Source organism: Stegodyphus dumicola, chromosome X1 (genome assembly GCF_044657685.1).
Source record: "Stegodyphus dumicola isolate Sdum_Otavi_A_Nest chromosome X1, ASM4465768v1".
In the NCBI taxonomy this organism is placed as follows: Eukaryota; Metazoa; Arthropoda; class Arachnida; order Araneae; family Eresidae; genus Stegodyphus; species Stegodyphus dumicola.
Genome location: NC_140780.1, coordinates 184,175,152 through 184,196,341, shown reverse-complemented (window position 1 = coordinate 184,196,341; position 21,190 = coordinate 184,175,152). Strand labels below are relative to the sequence as shown.

The following is a 21,190-nucleotide window of genomic DNA, read 5'->3' as shown; positions in this document are numbered from 1 at the left end:
AAACTAGTTGATATTTAGCCTCCTTAATTCCTTCACGGAATAAGGTCTTCGGAAAATTTGACCAAGGAATTGTTAGAAGAAACACTTTGGAATGAGTTCACGGTGGTTAATCTACAGAAATATTAATTTTTTGCTTTCTATATCAGAATTCCATTACATATCATTCATTCATAACGGTGTTATCCAGAAGAAAATGCTGAACACTCTACATTACTTTCAAACAACAGATTTGTAGCCTTGTCAGGCAGCCCCTTATCAAATATATATGTGCTGGATTATAGGATATGCCATATTACTAGGTGCCCAATTACTGGATTGTTTTACAGCAGATTTTCATATTTTAATGAAAAATTAGTGTTAGTAGTTCTTCCCGCATTAAAAAAAAAAAAAAAAAAAAAAAAGAGATTACAGAATTGCACCTGACAATTCAGTTCAGTCAAAAGTTGATTTAAACATATTCTGCTATATTTTGTTATTGTATTTGCGTTAATTTGCAAATTCTTAAAAATTAATTTTTCTTTACTTGATGCACACAAAAATTAATTAATTTAGAAGAATCACTTAACATAGCAGTAAGTAACTCAAATTTTATTAAATTTAATCAATATTTAAGAACACAGATAACAAAATAAACACAGAAATAAGTATTGAAATGAAAATGTATAAATATATACACAGCATTATATAAATATCGAATTCTGAAACTATTGAATATTTACCTAAATAGATTTTTAATGCCTCAATATTTTCAACTTATAAAATAAAATCACGTTATTAGTTACTGATACACATAACTATCAATTAACAAAATTCAAGAAGTTATTCAGGATGAAAAAAATTAATAACAAATTTTCAGTAATAAACTATCAATTCGAGAGAAAATACACAGTAAATTTTAAGAATGCATAAGCTGTATTAACCAATTTTATTAATTATAAGAATCTATACCAAATGCTAAAAATGACAGTAACCTCCCAGAAGAATATTAAAAACTTCTGATGGTTTCAGCTTTCAAGAATATATACGATAATTTAATTCAAACTTTTAATATTGTGCGTTACATATATGTGACTAATATACCAAACCAATGTTCATTTGCTTCGTTATCTGTGAAAATATGCTACAACTTTTGAAAATGAGCTAAAGAATGTCTAGATTGACATCAGTGCTTATTTAAGCAGATAAACAAACCACAAACTATTCTCAATCGAGCTTAATCAAAATAAATAATATACAGAAATTAAAAAAGAAATCTGTAAAATTATTTGCAAGAAAAATGTTTCCTTAAATCCTTTTATATAAATGTTATGATATAATTTACACATCATATTTTATGATTTGTTATGACATTTATTAAAAATTTAAGAACTGACCAGGTACTAAAAATAAACAGCTTACAATTATAAAAATTCATATTGCAGAATAACCTTTACTAGTGACACCAGCAAAAAGTATATAAAAACATTCTACAGTTTCTAACATTTTTGTTATGTTTTCTAGTTAATGAGTGATGTATTTTTTCATAAAAGTAAATTAAGAATTTAAATCTCAAAGCTAAAAATAAAATTATAAATTTTTGTATGCATAATGTTTATTATTTTAATCCATACATCATCTAAATAAAGTGTAAGAGATTTTAGAAACGTATTTTTATCTGGTAATGACATTTGTTTTTAAGCTATTTTTTAATGTTATCTTTAAAAAAGTACCCTCATGTAGGTTATGAAAACAGAGTAAATTATATCATAGTACATCAAGGTAATAAATGCTATATAAGTACAGCACTTCAACATTTTTACTCAAAGTAGTTAAAAAATTAATATAAAAAAAATCCTTTTCACAAAACAGCAAAGATCATGTTTTCCTTTTCTTTACAAAGAAAAAATGCTACTACATATGTTATAGACTGCCAGAGATTATATACATCCAATCAATACACATCTGTTTGTTTAAACAGAGTATTTTAATGATACTTTTTAATATGCTTTGAATAAGAAATATCAGAACATAAAAGGAGAATCAGGAAAATGAATACTTCATTACATTTTAAAGGAGGATACAATATCCTATATGACCCTACTATAATTAACACATTATAAATAAAGTTTATAACAACATAACACTAAAACAAGCAACGGACACCGAAACAAATATATATATATGCATGTAAACCAACACAAATGTATTAATTAATACACTTCAAAATAACAAATAATATAACCAAATTTCACCAAATTCATTATTTGTATTGCCCCAAGGTTATTTCATTTTGAGGGCCATTTCATTTTGGATATCCACTTCATCCATAATATAAAGCAGCCAAACTGCTAATTTTATGACATCTAAAAACTCATTAAATAAAATTCCTCATCCTATCATTTGGTTTTCATGCCTCCACTGAATACAGTTAAATGAGAATAAACTTTAAAAAATTAGCTAGTAATTCCTAATAATAAATTTAAAGTGAATTAATTATATGTACAATATTTCAGAAGCAATATTTTGCATATTTACATTACGTAAAACCTAGCTAAAATAAAATATTCATTTACACAGTAACATGTTAGGATAGTTTTGTGAATGAGGTAAGTACAGTATGCATGTTCTCATGAACAGTGTTACAAAAATGTTGCTTCAAAATATAAATAGAAAATAACTTTAGATGTGATTAAGGCTTTCATTAAACATGTAATACTTCACCTTTGAAAATTATTAACATTATGCATATCTTAACACTTGCATAGATACAATTATTGCAACATGCTTCAAAAAAATTAAAAAACTAATCTTTTGTTATTGGAATGTTTGACCTGCAATCAATATTTATACATTGATATATTTGATATTAACTGATGAATCCATATCAAAATACACATATATCACATAGCAAAAAAATTCCAAACCCAGAAATTATATCTAATAAGTTAATGAAGTTATATTATTTCATTGATTTTCTGTGCATAAATTAACATAATTTACACATACAAGGGTTTAAAGTTTTAATCAGAATGTTGGAAGAAGTTAAAGAAAAAAAAATATTTGGATTTTAAAAACTGTATTACACAGGGAAGTGAATTTATATCTAATAAACACTGAAACATGATGCTGTATTAATAACTTTTAGTGCAATAGAAAGTATCATACATAACACAAAGCAAGCTGAAAGTATGCTTTTACTACATTATAAATTAAAAAAAAATTGGCATTACTCATGGAAATGATTTTACACATGACCTTAGGCTCAATAATTTCACTAAAATTCTCCATAATTACAGTGGACTTAAAAATGAACATAGTACGTATGAGTTACAATGGTGCGAAACTAACAGAAATAAGCAAGAAAATATGGACTTAAGTTCTATGCAATATTTCTTATTTTATTTCTTCTTTCTTTTTTTGCTTGTTGAACTTCCAACAGGCTTGTTAAAGCTGTGGACCAACAGTTATCAGTGCAAATCACCATATTATTTTTTCGATGACTATATTTTCTTTTCCTGAAATTAAAAGAATTATTAATATCATTAACCTTCCTTGAAAAAAGAAACAGCACTTTCAGCATCAGGATCTGAACTGAGATGCATGATACACAGCTCTCCTACTACACAACAAAGCCAACAGGTTTGATGAGCTGAAAAACTTAATTGATATTAATGTTATTTGGACCCTTAGACTCAATTTCCTTGCTCATTTTTGTCACATACATATATTCAGTTTAACAGTTACATAGAGTTCAGGTGGAATCAGGGAGCCCAAGGTTGTGATTTCCTTTTGTTAATATAAGCCTCACTCAGAACAAAGGCTTCTGAAGCATGAGTATTATTTTGGCACAATAACAGGCAAGTTATAATAAAAGTATGGATGTTAAAAATACGCAAAAATGACAGGCAGTTGTATTTTTGGTTTCCACAGGAATACATACTCCATAAGAAAATAATTTCTTCTAATAAATTAGTTTTACATAAAATACAACAAAACTGACAGACAGAAAGAACATAACTTCAATATTCCTTCACTCAAGGGTATATAAAATGATTATAAGGTAAGACTTCAGTACCATTATATCACAGCATTTTGTATGTAAACATGATATGTGTTAAAATTAACAAGATATAAACAGAGACATAAGAAATGTTCATTTGACTAACTGCATGCAAGTGCAAAAATAAACTTTTCTGAACTATACAGGTCATTATGAACGAATGAAAATATTAATTATGCTGCCCTCCAAAATATCTCTCATAAATTTTGCATTAAAAGGAAGCTGAATGATTAAAAATATACAGTGGCACTACAAAAAGGCATCTGTAATGAAAGAAAACTCATAGATGTCATAGCTTACTTCAGATTTGCTAAAAATTCTCTCTTAAAAGATTTTAAAACTGTGTGTATGTATTTGCATATATGAGGTGCGAGTTAAAAATATCAGGACTGGTGCCACATGCTTAGAGCAAAAATATGCAGAGAAAAGCCACTTAGCACAGACTAACTTTTTATTATGTTTCATATATATATATATATATACTCTAACATTCTATCTCCTTTTATTTGTTTACGGGAACACTTTGAATGAAAATCTGAAACGTCTTGCCATTGCATTCACTGACAGTATTTTCATCAAATTTTGTCAAAGCCTGGTGATACATGTATTGGGAGTATATATGGCTACACAAGTTTAGAAGTGGCTTACATGTTCCCAAGATGCCTCAGGAAGAGTTAACTGTCTTGGAAGAACAGTAATTTGTAAAAATGGTACAAAACTTTGAACATATGCATTCAAATGTGTAGGAAAATCATTCACAATTGGTTGAACAGCTGAATATCAGTTATGGTTCAATTCAGTCCATTCTTAATGAAACTTTGGTTATGAGATACATGTCTGCAATGTTTGTGCCAGAACTGCTATGATTAATTATTTTTTTTTTTTATAATGGTTGTAACAGGTCAGTGCCTGAGATCCTAAAACCAAGGCTAAGCCTATGCAATGAAAGATTCCAACCTCTCTGAGCACAAACAAGTTGCACCAATATGAAGTTTGTTGAACATTTTCTTTGACAGCAAAAATCATATTTATGATTGATTATTGTGAACCAGCTCGTTCGTGGGATTCGAACCTCGGACCAAACTACCAGTGTTCAGTGACTTTACCACATGGCTACTGGTGGGCCCCATAGCATCTGAAAAATGTTGTTCATTGGAAAAGGCCAGAACTACATGTGTTCAGTAAGTGATCATGACACCATCTCTACCATGACAATGACCATTCAGGTCAGCTTATGCAGAAGTTCTTGGTAAAGTGCACTATTTCCCAAGTCCAAGAGGCACCATATTTTCTAGATTTATCCTTGGTGATTTTTTTTCTCTTTTCAAACATCAAATCTCACTTAAAAAGAAGAAGATTTAAAGGCATTATGGAAATTCAAAAGAACACAAAAAGATAGCTGCTTTCTGTCCAAGGAAAATGCTCCAGCAGTGGAAAAAGTACTGCATAAAAGTGAGTACTTTCAGAAAGTAGCTGCTTCTATAGGATTAAATGCCAAATCTGTAAATTGCATAGCTTTCTTTTTTGATATCTTCAGTTCTAAAACATTTTGGTCCCACCTCAAGTAGTACAGTAGTTCTTAAATGATACTACATTCTTTTTTATGTTAAAATTCCAGATGTCTAACCAAAACTAGCAAATCTTTGTCGTAAATTTTCCATTAGCACCATATATGATATAATGTTATCAGTTTATATAATCAATAAATTGAATACAGTCTACAAAAAAAAAAAAAAAAAAAATTACAATACATACTTATGAAATTTGGAGTTATACAAGATAAAATTGTGAAGCTTTGAGACATTTTTAGAAGAAAAAATTTTAAAATATAATAAAAAAGCAAAAACCCAAGTACTATAATCTGAAATATTGATAGCAATTAGTTAAGAAAAATTATAAATACAAAATTATATGGTTAGTTCTCATTGGCTATGCAGTTTATGTCTGCTTCAGCACAAAAAAGATAGGATCAATTAATGAAGAATCATATTTGTAGTACTCTAAAGTTTGCATATACAGCACCAGGAAATAAATCCAAAGCCTATCATTTAATTTACTCTCTAAAATTACAGTTAAGGGCAGTTAAAGCTCAACTTCTTCACATCAAATCAACAGAAAATTAATTTTATCAAAATAATTAAAAATAGACTGTATAGGGACAAAAGCCTGCAGTGCATATCACATTTAAGAAATGAGAATAAAGAAATGAGACATTTAACAGATTATTATTAATTACACATCAATTAATTTAAAAAAAATGTTTTATCTTTTACATGAAAAGCGTCATTAAAAAACAGAAATATATTAAAAAATAACAAGCCCTTTCAGTATTAAATAAAAAATATATTTAACGATACATAAATAATCATGTAAAAATTAAAGTATCATTTTGACAAATTATAACAGAGAAAAGAAAGGTTTGAATTACTTGTCTTTACATAGCGAACAGCTTTAAATTTGGCCATTTTCAAATTTATATATTCATTTTATCGATTACATCTTTTAAGGGTGATTACTTGAATTAAATATCAACACAAGATTATTGATTTTGCTGCTCTTATATATATATATGCATATACAGTCAAAAGTCGTTAATTTAGACACCCATAATCTGGACCTCAAAGCTAAAAACTTTCTGCGCATGCGCCACGTTGACACATGCGCATAGGCGTTTACGTGTGCGCGTTAGACCTTTTACCACTGCACATATGCGCGTGTGCAAGTGCAGAATACGTTTTCGTGTACGCGTTTTATGTATAACGGACGGTATAATCTAAAATTATCTATTTCAGTTAATGTTGATGATTGCGTTGTTCCTTAATCTTCGAATTGGATCCGGCTTATTATTTTTTGCAGACTGTAAGAGAAATTTTATAAAAGTAAACTTGAACTTTCGATTATGTCAAATAGAATTTCCGATCCTGGAGCTCCCAAAGGATCGTACAAAACGAAAGTATGTTTCGATGTCCATCAAACAAAAAGTGGAATTGCTGCAAAAAATGGATAAAGACATGAAGAATGTGACAGAGAGGTTAGTGAAAACGAAAAAATTTCGACTGACAAGTTAGTCGGTATTCTTGGCACAACAATTAATGGGACTTGAACAGCGGAACTTTGTAACTGAACAAGAAATTGTGTTTGTTTATAGAATTAAAGAGAAAGTATTATCACATAAAATGAAGCAACTTTAAACAACTTACATTGAAAGAAATGTTTAATAAAGTAAACAAATAAATATTAAGCTTTTTTTTTTTTTTTTGTAAATTTTGATACCCTTTAGATTATAATTGTTCTTTATTTCATAAATTAAGGTTTCATATTTTTAATTTTAGAATTTCTGCATGCCATCTTATGAGATTTAAACTGATGATCTATAATCCGGAAAAATCGATAATCTGGAATCGGCGAAGTCCCGATGAGTCCGGATTAACAACTTTTGACTGTATATGTGTGTGTATATATATATATGTTAAGAAAAATAAAGAATATATGAGGGTTGGAACTTTAATAGTGGCAACACAGCTGAAAAATCGCTACGCAAAAAAACTTACGAATATCGCGTATACCACATGTAAACTACATACCTACCTTACCTCTCAGCAAAAAGACTCGTCCTGCCTACGTCACGTGCATGCGGAGTGACGCGAAGAACGGATCCTTGTATTAGCTCGCGGTCTAAGTGTCATCAAGGGCTTCAAGAGGATTGCAGGGAATCTGCACTGCCTTACAGAACCGTAGCAAGATGGGTGAAAGCATTTAATGAAGGACATCAAAACGTGGCAGACATGCTGTGGCCAGGTCATCTGAGTGTCAGTGATGCAGACGTGCAAGCTGTTGCTGCACTAATGGACAGTGATCGCCGCCAAACAATTCGTCAGCTGGCCGGACAAACAGGATTAGCGCATACAACTGTGCTGCTCATTCTGGAGGAATGCCTGTCCATGAGAAAAATTGCTTCACGATGGGTTCCACAGCAACTGACAGAAATGCAGAAATGGCAACGATACGATGCTGCCCGAACCCACCTGGAGCGCTATGAGCGCGAAGGAGATGCTTTTTTACGCTGGATGAGATTTGTGCCCGATCGTTCCAGCCAGAACTGAAACGCCAATCACATGAATGGCGTCATCACGGGTCACCACGGCGTTCGAAATTTCGTCAGAACCCCAGCAATGTGAAAGTTATGGTGATTCTCGTGTACGACTGTGATGGTGTCATTCTAACGCATACCATTCCCCCACAGCAGACCGTCACTGCACAGTACTACTGCTCATTTTTGGAGCACAATCTCTGACCAGCTTTGAGAAAAAAACGGTGACACTTTCTGCAGAACGCTCCTCTCATTTCGCATGACAATGCTTGGCCGCATGCAATGCAAGCTGTGACTGATTTGTTCAACCCATGGGGCTGGAAAGTGCTTTACCATTCACCATACTACCCAGATCTAAGCCCTTGTGACTATGACTTAATTCCTAAGATGAAGGAACCACTTCGTAGCACTCGCTTCCAAACTGTTCCCGAGATTCTTGCAGCAGTAGACCGGTCCATTCAAACTATCAACAAGAGAGGCGCTGCTACAGGTATTCTGCGACTTCCACATCGTTGGAAACAGGTTGTACACAATGCTGGTGACTATATTGAAGGATTGTAAAACATGGTGACATGAATCATTTTGTATTCCTTGTAAATAAATAGTTGCCACTATTAAAGTTCCAACCCTCATATATAAAAGATTAAATTAGCAACGTAAATTTCCCTTGCCTACTCTAAAAATAGTAACTCATCTCTGCAATGCATCATTTCGAGACTATTCTATGTCATATGACTCTTACATAATTCTGGTGATGTAAATTGAACTAAAACTCAAGCAGCCAATAATAATTTTACAGCAATATTAACTATCCAATCAAAATGCTTTGAGAACCAAAACTAACTCAGTCTGAATAAGATTTCACCCTGAAAATTACGCACTTGCTTTCCACATTTAGGTCTTTCTTGCAGCAGCAGACAAAGGCTCACATTTTTGATAACTTATAGTTATCAAAAATGTAATAACTTATAGTTATCAAAAATGTAAGCCTTTTGGACCAGGCACATTTAATGTGCCGACTTCTGCCGTGGACTCCATTTCCTAGTCATTATGGATCAACACTTCTACGCCATACAAATTCCTGCTCCTGAATATATTATAATGGAGTCTACAGGATACATGTCCTGTGCGTTGGAATTCCAGTGGAAATGTCATCACAGTGTCTGCAATAACCAACCATCTCCTCAAACTTCCATGTGTAATGCAAATTCATAATGGATATCGAGTACCTGCAAGTTCAAAAGTGCTAACTTTAGTGAAAATAAAGTGTACAGCCATCTCTTAAATAGCAAAAAAAAAAAAAAAGTGTTTCAAATTATCAAAGTGTGCCTGTTCTTCACATAAGCGTTATCATCGAAATCGTAGCAATGATTGTGAAAGCAAATTAGTTAATTAATGCCTTCATGTTATAATCTTCAAGATATCTTTGGCTCCGTCAATCTATGCGCGCAACCTGGTATCAGCAAGTGTGTTACAAATTTTAAAGTAAAAATCCATTCTTCGAAATTTAATCCAGCATATGCGGTGATTTAATAAGTAAAATGTAATTCAACAGCAATATAAAAATGTGAAAAAAATTCAATAATAGATTTGCTGCAAGTGCATAGAAATGAAATCTAGTGCCAGCCTTTGTTTATTGTAGAATGACGAATATTTTCCAAGTGCCAACATTTCAAATTATTCCAGTGCTTTCAAGGTCATAGAACTGCATATCTTGATCCGGCTCTTATGCAAATAAATTAGGATTTTCTTTCGCAGTTATGGCATTAAATTTACACTTAAAGTAAGTGCCAGAAAATTATGTTCGTTTCTGCTTTCACATAACTGAATCTACATTGGGAACTGATATTTTTTCTCCTTAATAAATTGGACATTAAAAATGAACACTGTGATACAAAGAAATATAATTTAATAATATTAGAATCTTGAATTCTAAAAATTTAGTAAAGTAAGTAAAGAATTCTTAGATTTTAATTATTTTAGGAAAGGCTATTAAGATAAGTTTTTATATTTTTGAAATTTTGTTGAAAATTTTAAATACGAATTTTACAAAATTATTCTAAAAATCAAGATGTAAAAAATAAGAGAAATTAGTACAGATAAGTAATATGACATTATGGTAAATGCATATTAAAATTTATGGGTGATTGTGTGTTAAGTATAGAGTATGTTGAGGGAGGTACCTAAACAGTGGTCTGGAATTGCCTTTGTACAGTTGTTCCCCTTACCCTCTTCATATAAGATAATGTTGGAGGCTCTCATTTTATGAGTGTGTGTAATTTTTTTTATATTAGTAATGTCAAAAGTCGTTAATTCGGACCTCAAAGCTACAAACTTTCTGCGCATGCGTCGCGTTGACACATGCACGTTTAATGTATAACGGACGGTATAAGCTAAAATTATCTATTTCAGTTAATGTTGCAAATTACGTTGTTCGTTAATCTTCGAATTGGATCCGGCTTATTATTTTTTGCAGACTGTTAGAGCAATTTTATAAAAGTAAGCTTGAACTTTAGATTATGTCAAATAAAATTTCTGATGCTGGAGCTCCCAGAGGATCTACAAAGCGAAAGTATATTTCGATGTCCGTCAAACAAAAAGTGGAATTGCTGCAAAAAATGGATAAAAGCCTATCCTTTGTTTCTCTAACCATTCCGAAATCTGTTTATCAACTTCACGCTGCTCTGCAGGGGGGGGGAGGCCGTGGCACACAATGAATTGGAAGTTGATCAGTCAGCACTATCCTTATCTTCAGGGCAGATGTTTTTATTTTATTTGGTTTATAATTTCTTACTGAATGTAGTATTTCATCTCGATGTACTCGGTCTTTGATATGATTTAAATCAAATTCCTCGTCATTCGCTTCCGATAGTGAAGAAAGTGACACAGAGGTTATTGAAAACGAAAAAATTTCGAGTGACAAATTAGTCCGTATTCTCAACACAGCAATTATAGGACTTGAACAGCGGAACTTTGTAACTGAACATGAAATTATGTCTGTTTATAGAATTAAAGAGAAAGTATTATCACATAAAATGAAGCAACTTAAATTGAAAGAAATGTTTAATAAAGTAAACAAATACACATCAAGCTTTTTTTTGTAAATTTTGATACCCTTTAGATCATAATTGTTCTTTATTTCATAAATTACGGTTTCATATTTTTAATTTTATAATTTCTGCATGCCACCTTACTACATTAAAACTGATGATCTATAATCCGGAATTGGAATGTATTAGTGCAGTTCTCAAAGGCCAGTTACCTTATGCAAGGAATGGAGGCCTTTTCAAGTAACTGCCTAGGCATCCTGGGCCACCTGTTTAGAGAACACACCGGTTAGCTCAAGAAGACAGCCCTATTTATGGATATGTTTATTTAAGACATATTGCGAGGCCTTTCAGTTTGGTAAAATCAGGAATTTGAAAGATGATAATGGTGAAACCGTAATTTCTGAAAATCTTATTCCTATTATGTATGGTGATAAATTATATCAATATGGAAATTAGAATCATAAATATTTATGTGTGTTAAATTTAATTACAAGTAGGGATTATGTAAAAGTTTTCCTTTGTGATATTCTGTGATAACAAGAACCTTCCCTGAAGAATTATGATCAACTCTCAAACAAGAAGACTTTTGGACTGAAATGCTGACAAATTTAACAGAACTCTAAAAAATTATTTTAAAACTCGATATTTATAAATTATATTTTACAGGATCAAAATTTTATGATTAATTTTTTTTCATTTACTAGTGCTTTAATGCTTTCTCTTTAAAAAAGGCTTGTCTGTCGCTATGACTTTTTCTTATAAAGGGGGGTATGTAAGAAGCAACCCCTCTCTGCACTGCATCATTTCGAGACTATTCTACGTCATATGACTCTTACGTAACTCTGGTGATGTAAATTTAATTAAAACTCAAGCAGCCAATAATAATTTTACAGCAACATTAACTACCCAATCAAAATGCTTTGAGAACCAAAACTAACTCAGTCTGAATAAGATTTCAGCCTGAAAATTATGCACTTGCTTTTCACACTGTGGCCTAGCTAGAGTGCTGTCTGTCTGCTGCTGCTTTCTTGCTACGAAGTTATCAAAAATGTAAGCCTTTTGAAACAGGTACATTTAATGTGCCGACTTGTGCGTAGCCGCAACATGATGCTGAAAACAAAACTGAAGATTTAATCTGCAGTGGCCTCCATTTCCTAGTCACTATGGATCAACACTTCTACGCCATCCAAATCCAATTCCTGCTGTTGAATATATTATAACTGAGTCAACAGGATACATGTCCTGCGGGTTGGAATTCCAGTGGAAATGTCATCACAGTGTCTGCAATAACCAACCATCTCCTCAAACTTCCATGCCTAATGGAAATTCATAATGGATATTGAGTACCTGCAAGTTCAAAAGTGCTAACTTTAGTGAAAATGAAGTGTACAGCCATCTCTTAAATGTTTAGAAGAAAAAAGAGTGTTTTAAATCATCAAAGTGAACCTGTTCTTCACAGAAGCGTTATCATTGAAATTGTAGCTATGATTGTGAAAGCCAAATTGTTAATGCTTTCATGTTATAATCTTTCAACATATCTTCGGCTCCGACAATCTATGTTCTCAACCTGGTATCAGCAAGTGTGTTACAAATTTTAAAGTAAAAATCCATTCTTCGAAGTTTAATCCAGCATATGCGGCGATTTAATAAGTGAAACTTAATTCAACTGCAATATAAAAATGTGAAAAAAAAAATCCAATAATAGATTTGCTGCGAGTGCATAAAAATGAAATGTAGTGTTAATCCTTTCAAAATTAATCCACAGTTTGTTTATTGTAGAATGATGAATGTTTTCCAAGTGCCAACGTTTAAAATTATTCCAGTGCTTTTAAGGTAATCGAATTGAATATCTTGATCCGGCTCTTAAGCAAATAAATTAGGATGTTCTTTCGCAGCTATGGGATTAAATTTACACTAAAAGTAGGTGCCAGAAAATTATTTTCGCTTCTGCTTTTGCATAACTGAATGTACATTGGGAACTGATATTTTTTCTCCCTAATAAACTGGACATTAAAAATGAACACTGTGATACAAAGAAATATAATTCAATAATATTGGAAATTTGAATTCTAAAAATTTAGTAAAATAAGTAAAGAATTTTTAGATTTTTAATTATTTTAGGGAAGGCTATTAAGATAAGTTTTTATACTTTTGAAATTTTGTTGAAAATTTTTTACACGAATTTTATAATTATTCTAAAAATGAAGTAGATGTAAAAAATAAGTGAAATTAGTACAGATAAAATTACCTCTGTACAGTTGTTTCTCTTACCCTCTTCATATAAAATAATGTTGGAGGCTCTCATTTTATGAGTGTGTGTAAATTTTAATATTATTATACTTTTTTTTTATTGTGGAATGTATTAGTGCAGTTTTCAAAGGCCAGTTACCTTATGCAAGTAACAGAGGCCTTTTCAAGTAACTGCCTAGGCACTCTGGGTCACCTGTGTAGAGAACACACTGGTTAGCTCAAGAAGAGCGCCCTATCGACGGATATGTTTGTTTAGAAGTATTGTGAGGGCTTCCAGTTTGGTAAAATCAGGAATTGTAAATGAAAGATGATAACGGTGAAACCATAATTTCTGAAAATCTTATTCCTATTATCTATGGTGATAAATTATATCAATATGGAAATTAGCATCATAAATATTTATGTGCATTAAATTTAATTACAAGTAATGATTATGTAAAAGTTTTACTTAGTGATATTTTGTGATAACAAGAACCTTCCCTGAAGAATTATGATTATGTGAACTCTCAAACAAAATATTATATTTATAAATCATATTTTACAGGATAAAAATTTTATGATTTATGTTTTTTTTCATTTACTAATGCTTTCTCTTTAAAAAAGGCTTGTCTATCACTACGCCTTTTTCTTCTTGAAGGGGGGGATATGTAAGAAAAATAAAGAATATATAAAAGATTAAACCAGCAATGTAAATTTCCCTTCTCTAATCTAAAAATAGTAACCCCTCTCTGCACTGCGTCATTTCGAGACTATTCGATGTCATATGACTCTTACGTAATTCTGGTGATGTAAATTTCCCTTCTCTAATCTAAAAATAGTAACCCCTCTCTGCATTGCGTCATTTCGAGACTATTCGATGTCATATGACTCTTACGTAATTCTGGTGATGTAAACTGAACTAAAACTCAAGCAGCCAATAATAATTTTACAATATTAACCATCCAATCAAAATGCTTTGAGAACCAAAACTAACTCAGTCTGAATAAGATTTCACCTTGAAAATTATGCACTTGCTTTCCACATTTTGGCCTAGCTAGAATGGTGTCTGTCTGCTGCTGCTTTCTTGCTACAAAGTTATGAAAAATGTAAGTCTTTTAGAACAGGCACATTTAATGTGCCAACTTGTGTGTAGCCACAACATATTGCAGAAAATGAAACTGAAGATCTAATCTGCCGTCGCCTCCAATTTCCTAGTGATTATGGATCAACACTTTTACACCATCCAAATTCCTGCTCCTGAATATATTAAATATATATATATATATATATATGCACAGACACACACACACAAACATCATAAAGTTCATTTATGCACTGATGTGTCATAGCTTTTAAAAGGTTACATATCAACAAACGTTTTCACAGAACTGCTTTCTTTCTCAGGTATTTTTTATAATACGACACTTGAAACCATAAAACTCCTATTAATTACATTCTCAATAATAGCATTTATGAATAAAGAAAGATAACTAATTGAAATTCACAGCAGAATCTGTTGTTCTAATTAAAACAATTTCTCAACTGCTTTCATTAGGAAAGACTAAACTGGAATAAATAACATATCTTGACGTAACCAAATATTCCATTTTGCCCAGAATGCTAACTATGTGCTTTAATCACACCACTGATATCAGATACAGAACGACTAAAATCAAAATAATTCATTGACACATGAAAGTATAATTATAATAAATACATCATTACAAATGTCATTTTATTGCTTTGTTGAACTATCGGTGGTTAAATCACTTTCACGTAATTATAAGGCTTATTACACTATAGAATCTAATAAAATTAATATGGTTTAATTTAAAATCTTTCTACCTGATGTAAAATAATATCACATAGCCAAGACAGAAAGAAAAAAAGTTTTAGATTAATCTAACTAATCGTTCTAAAAATGCTACTTCAAGAACTGCATAAGAACTACACAAGCATGTTCTAGTACAGATACCAAATATTAAAACTTTAGTTCCTATTGCACATGAAAACACTTTAAAATAGTACTCCAGTTATGAATAAAATAAAATTTTTGAAAAATTCCTTTTTGACATAAACATGGCATCAAAACATGTACATTCTTATAATTCATTTTTAGTTATTATGTTAAATGTTTTTCTTATTTTTATAAATTATTCTTATAATTTACAGCTTTGTTATTTATCTTTGTTTGCTTTGTAAAACAAAATAAAACTTTATAGCTGAAAATTACCTAATACTATCAAATGCATAAACACTGCCTTTTGTGTTAAAAGAATTAGGAAAAACAGTGCAAGATAATTAAATAATAATGACAATAAACTATACAGGATTATGACAATTTTTCTGCAACATTAATACATAAGACAAAATAATATCAGTTAACAATCAAACAGTCAATTAAATTGCAAAGCAGTTTGTTTACATACAGAAGACAACTAGCATAATTATTGATTTAAAAATGACACATTTTTATATAGTCACCGAATTTCGTTTTCTTTCAAATAATCCCCGACTTTATGATTTACTTAAAATAAATGCTTTGTAGAATCATACAAGTCCAATGTCACTTATAATTTATTAAATTTAACAAAACAAGAACATATTTCCTTTTTGGGGAAAGGGGAGTGTGAAGTAGATTACTGTTAAAATACAAACAACTGAAGTACAAGCTGTCTTAGAATAAAAACTCTGTAGAGCTTTCTAATGACTACTTTCAGAGGGAGTTTTTATAAAGAAACTCAAATTACATTAAAAGATATACATAGGTACTGTGAATCAATTTATATCAATAAAACTAGACGATACCTCTCATTTCATTTTTTCACAGTCTGATAAAAGACATAACTTATACACACAATTAACTAATGAATTGTGAATAAACTGAATGAATACTAAAAATGTGATTGTCTTCTGAAATACAGATTTGAAGCAAATAACAATTTAAATTGCATACATACTTATTTTTTAAAAATATTCTACAACACACTTTACTGCACAATAATAAACAGGATTCATACACACATGTAAATACTTCTCCAATAAAAATAACAGTGCTTGAAAAATCAAAGTCAGGAAAGTTATCTTTCCCAGCTGAAAAGTAGAAAAAATTTTCCTTTTGCTTGAAAGTAATCTAATCTTACCTACTTTCTCTTCACAGAAACTTTAAAAGCAGTTAAGTACTCAATTTTGAAACGGCTCTGAAGTCATCCCATTTCACTCATTTAAGGTGTAATTGCTGGTAACTGCAGTGAAATGAGCTAAATATTCTGGAAAACATTTCTACAAATAATCTATGAAAATTATTGAGTTCTTTAATGTATATATAATATTTATGCTAAGTATTTAAAACTTCTCAGATTCATCTTTATTCCTTAGCATGCAAATATCTGATTTTGTTACCAATTTAATATTTAAGCGAATTTAAAATCACCAATATCTCAAAGCTCAAATAGCAATAATTTCTAATACAAATAAAAGAATATATAGTCGCCCTCATATATACCAATTAAGTTATCTGTGGCAGCTTACTGCTACCCCCTCTAAAACACTAAAAAATTTTAAAAAATAAAACAGTTTGTTACGACAGAAAATATACACCATATACACAACACAAAATGATATAACACGGTGTAATGAATGTCACTAGCTTTCTAATGCCAATTCTCATCACAAGCACAAATATATGCATGATCTGGATTGATGGTTCACTGCTCTTGTAATACTTTGATACATGAGCAATTTCTAGTTTTCTGCTAACACTTGAAACTGCACATGATAATACATAATAAGATAGAATACTTTTTGTTGGCATATCAGCTCTTTGAGGATTTAAGCATTAGAATTCCTTAATCTCGTGTATAAAACAGAAATAAAAGAAATACATTGTTACTATGAGATGCAGTATATAGAATGCTATATAATTACTTTATTTAATGACAGTAATATTTACTGTGGTACATATGTAATAAAATTTCATCGATTTTATTTATGAAATTGTACCGTATTACTTACGAACATTAGGTAAAACTCGACACATTTTATCATTTAAATGTTTGCCTAGTTTTGTGAACCGAATACAGCATTCAGCACAATCTGCAGTAAGCAATGAAACATGTTGCCACAGATGAGAGAGTATTATTGTATTTAGAAAGTATTTTTATTTAGAGGGAGAGGCATAAATGTGAATTTTAAAATTTTCATTATGAAGAATAATTTTTTAATTGATGAATCCTCCTTATTTAGTTTTTTAATCAAATAGTAATTTAAAAAACTACAAACTGGTTTAAAATAAATCAGCTTAAATAAGAACATTTCAAATCATTTACTTTAAGAAGAGCTCTTAATTTTCAAAATTAAGTACTTCTAAAATTTTCATGAAGTATATGGACCCCATATTTTAGAAGTTGGTTGCACAAAAATGTCCGGCTAAAAACTGAATGATATTCAAATATTCATTTCATGTACACTTTAATATTGGTCCACGAAATAAAATATTTGATACATGTGTGAATTACTGAAAATAAGGATTCTAGTATCTTGTTTAAAAGTATTTCTTTCTCAGCCATACAAGACATAGAAAACTGCTAATTTTTGTATTTTTTTATGTAAAAGACATAAATAATACTAAACTAATACATTTTCAAAAGTTATAAATGTATCGCTTTAATTAAAAATAAGTTTCTACAACAAATTCAATGTGTAGTACATTACACATAAAGTGTACAATTTTAAAAACATTTCAAGATTGAAATGTATTTTATACTGAAAATTTGCAACAGTATTTCCACAACTTACAAATATGTTTTTAAATGCATTTATATGAGAACACATACATTCCATAATATTTCAAAGATAAATCTATTCAGATATTTTCACATAGATAAAGCACTCATATCTTAAAAATGAAATGAAAAAGCTTGGAGTTATGAAAAATTCATAATTTTTTACAGCATGTAGTAAACATTACAATATTATGGTATAATATATACAAGTGAAGTCATGTTTGTTTGCTTTCATTACTTGATGAGTTATTTATCACATCAGCAAGATCTTCAAATTTTGTAATGAAATCAATGCTGCATTCATCAAGTAAACAACGAACTTGAGAGTCAACCTATGTAAAGAAATTACATATTTAAAATTTATATGCATAATAAAAATGATTTCAACATTTTAGATTTATATTTAAACTCTCAAAAGTTTCTTGAATTTCTGCAGCACACATTTCTAGCCGACAAGAAAAGTATACTTCTTGATAATCATAGGAACAAAATCTCATGCTTAGGATAAAAAAGGGGGGAAGCAAACTGCCAAAGTGGTATCATCCAAATCAGCTATTTTATGCAAGACTTATGATTACATAAAATAACATAAACTCTACATGTAAGTTTTCATCCACTGCTTAAGTCTTCAGAGGATATCAGATATTGTTCTATTATTACACATACTAGTAGTAACTAAAAAATTACAACAGTTTCTCTTGCAGATGCTTCTATAAAAGGTATCCATTTCCTGCTATATTAAAGAAAAGCTGTTGAATTTTTTTTAAAGGGGAGCTAGGTACTATAGATTTACAGAATATTTCATCTTTCCATACCTGCAACACCTGTCACTCAGAACCAAAATTTCCCCTTGTTTCTTTTTCTGAACTTAAACTCAGTGGCGCAACAGCCCTAGCCCTAGTGGGCCATGGCCTGCAGTGCCCTGAAATCTGCTTTCTTGACACTGGGCCCCAGAGAGCATCAGCATATTCCCTGGGCAGGTGCGTAGTTGGTCACAGCCCCCCCCCCCCGTATTTAGTCCCCCAAGTGAACTTGGTACTCATTTTATTGACACATTCAAGGGATGAAAGGCTGAGTCAACCTTGCCCAGCCTGGGATCGAACCCTGGACCTGAGTATTTCAGACTCAATGGTTACATTTCCCCCACGAGTCTGATTAATTAGTTAATGAAAGTTTCTAAAAATTTAGATTTTGAGCCACCAGTTCAATAACAAAAGCACCAACAACGTGTAATAAGAAAATCCTAGAAGAAAAATATTCAGAATTATACAGAAAATTATCTAGTTTCTATATTGAATGTATTAAACTAGTTTGCATAACTCAATTCTTGAAAGTTACTCAAATAACACTGGATTACATCAGAACATGGTGAACTTGATAATGCACTGCAGTGGAGACTTGCTTTGTCAGCAAGATATATTTATACCCCTTTAAGGAGAAATCTCCGAAGTGAGCTCAACTTGTTTGCACATGATGTAATGCATATTCAGAATGCCACCTACAGTTGTTCACGACTACCAATGAGTTAATGCAAGTTTTCCCCCACTTTACAAAAGTATAGTATTTTTATAAAATATTTTATAAGGTGAACTGTGTATTGCAAAGAAACAATTAATATGAAGAGAAGTTCAGAACACAAGGCCTTCAAAAACACCTAGCAAATCCTATCACTGAATGTTATAAGAAAGATTGATAAAATTAATACATAGTCCTTAAATCTAAGACTCATACAGAGCAGTTTCATCTTTTCAGACTAGGACAGTGGAAAGAACACTGGAACACTAAAAAAAGTAGTAGCCAAGATGGTTGTTATGCCAGGACTTGGGTGATACCATCATCTGAATTTTTCAGCTTACTAATTCAAAATTTTCTATGTTTGACTGGTCCAATGACGAAATTTATGACAGAATGCTTGCTGAGTCAAAATGACACATTTCCCCTTCCAAATATGGCATATTTATGGTTAAGGAAAATATGTTGCCACACTGCCCTAAACCTGCACATTCTTTTGCAATTAAATTCACCTTTCTTGAAACCACGACATAAAACAAGTTACTGTCACTTTTGACTTTTTTGTTTGAAGAAATCACCTTTCTTTTATTTCTTTAACTACACAAAAGTGGTACTACAGTAAGCCTTTTACAAAAGCACAGTGACATAAGTCGAGTATTTATAAAAAGGGATTATCTGTACTCGAAACTCAAATAAAAATTTCATAAAACACAGTTCTTTGCTAAAATATGGCATCTCAGACTTTCACACTAAATCTACCAATATTACACAGGCCCATATGGAGGTTTTCAATACACTTCTAAAACTGAAAACTGCTTCTTAAATTGAGCTAGATTTCAATAATTTCAGAAATACTACATATCTAATAACTGACAGACTCTAAGATACTAAAATATTAAGTATACATTATTTTTTGGCCAACACGTTACAAAATGAATTTAGAAAGTTACTGATAAACAGTTTGAAACTTTAAGGGTCCTAGTTTAAATTAAAAATCATTAAAGATGCCTAGAGATTATTAGGAAATTCTTTAACAGTAATACAGCAATCCTAGCTTGTTATCTGATGTTGCTGATGTCACTTGTAATCAGGAAAATGAAATAGCACTGTTAATACTAAATTGATTGCCAAGGAAGATGACCAGACATCCTTTCTTTAACAGGAATGTCCCTTATTCTGGAAAGCTGTCCTATGTCCTAAGAAAATTAAAACAGTATGCAAGAGGTGTCTTTTTTAAAGAATGTGCTTTCTTGCTTATGATAGCATTTTTTATGTCTTAACATATCTTACTAGTGTTTTCATTTGGAAAGATTTCAAACTATTGAAAAAGTTACAACTAATATTTTTTTGAATGGATGCCAAGACAGCAAATTGCATACTGGATGACCATGCTTGCGCAACAATTCAATACTTCACTCATTTGTATTCTCATTTCTTCATGCACCAATATTGTGCTTAAAAATGCTCACTTCATATCTTTGTGACA

The 21,190-nt window shown here is 30.9% G+C and overlaps 1 protein-coding gene across 2 annotated transcripts in view; it reads right to left on the bottom strand.

Annotated features, from left to right (window-relative positions):
• Positions 1-906: 906 nt before the first annotated feature.
• crm (cramped chromatin regulator) overlaps positions 907-21,190 on the bottom strand; it is a 233,351-nt gene continuing 213,067 nt past the window's right edge. For both annotated transcript variants that reach the window (XM_085808035.1, XM_085808036.1), the window contains one exon: positions 907-18,524. In XM_085808035.1, coding sequence (XP_085664161.1) covers positions 18,408-18,524 — 117 coding nt within the window. In that variant the 3' untranslated portion in view covers positions 907-18,407. The remainder of the gene's footprint in view (positions 18,525-21,190) is intronic.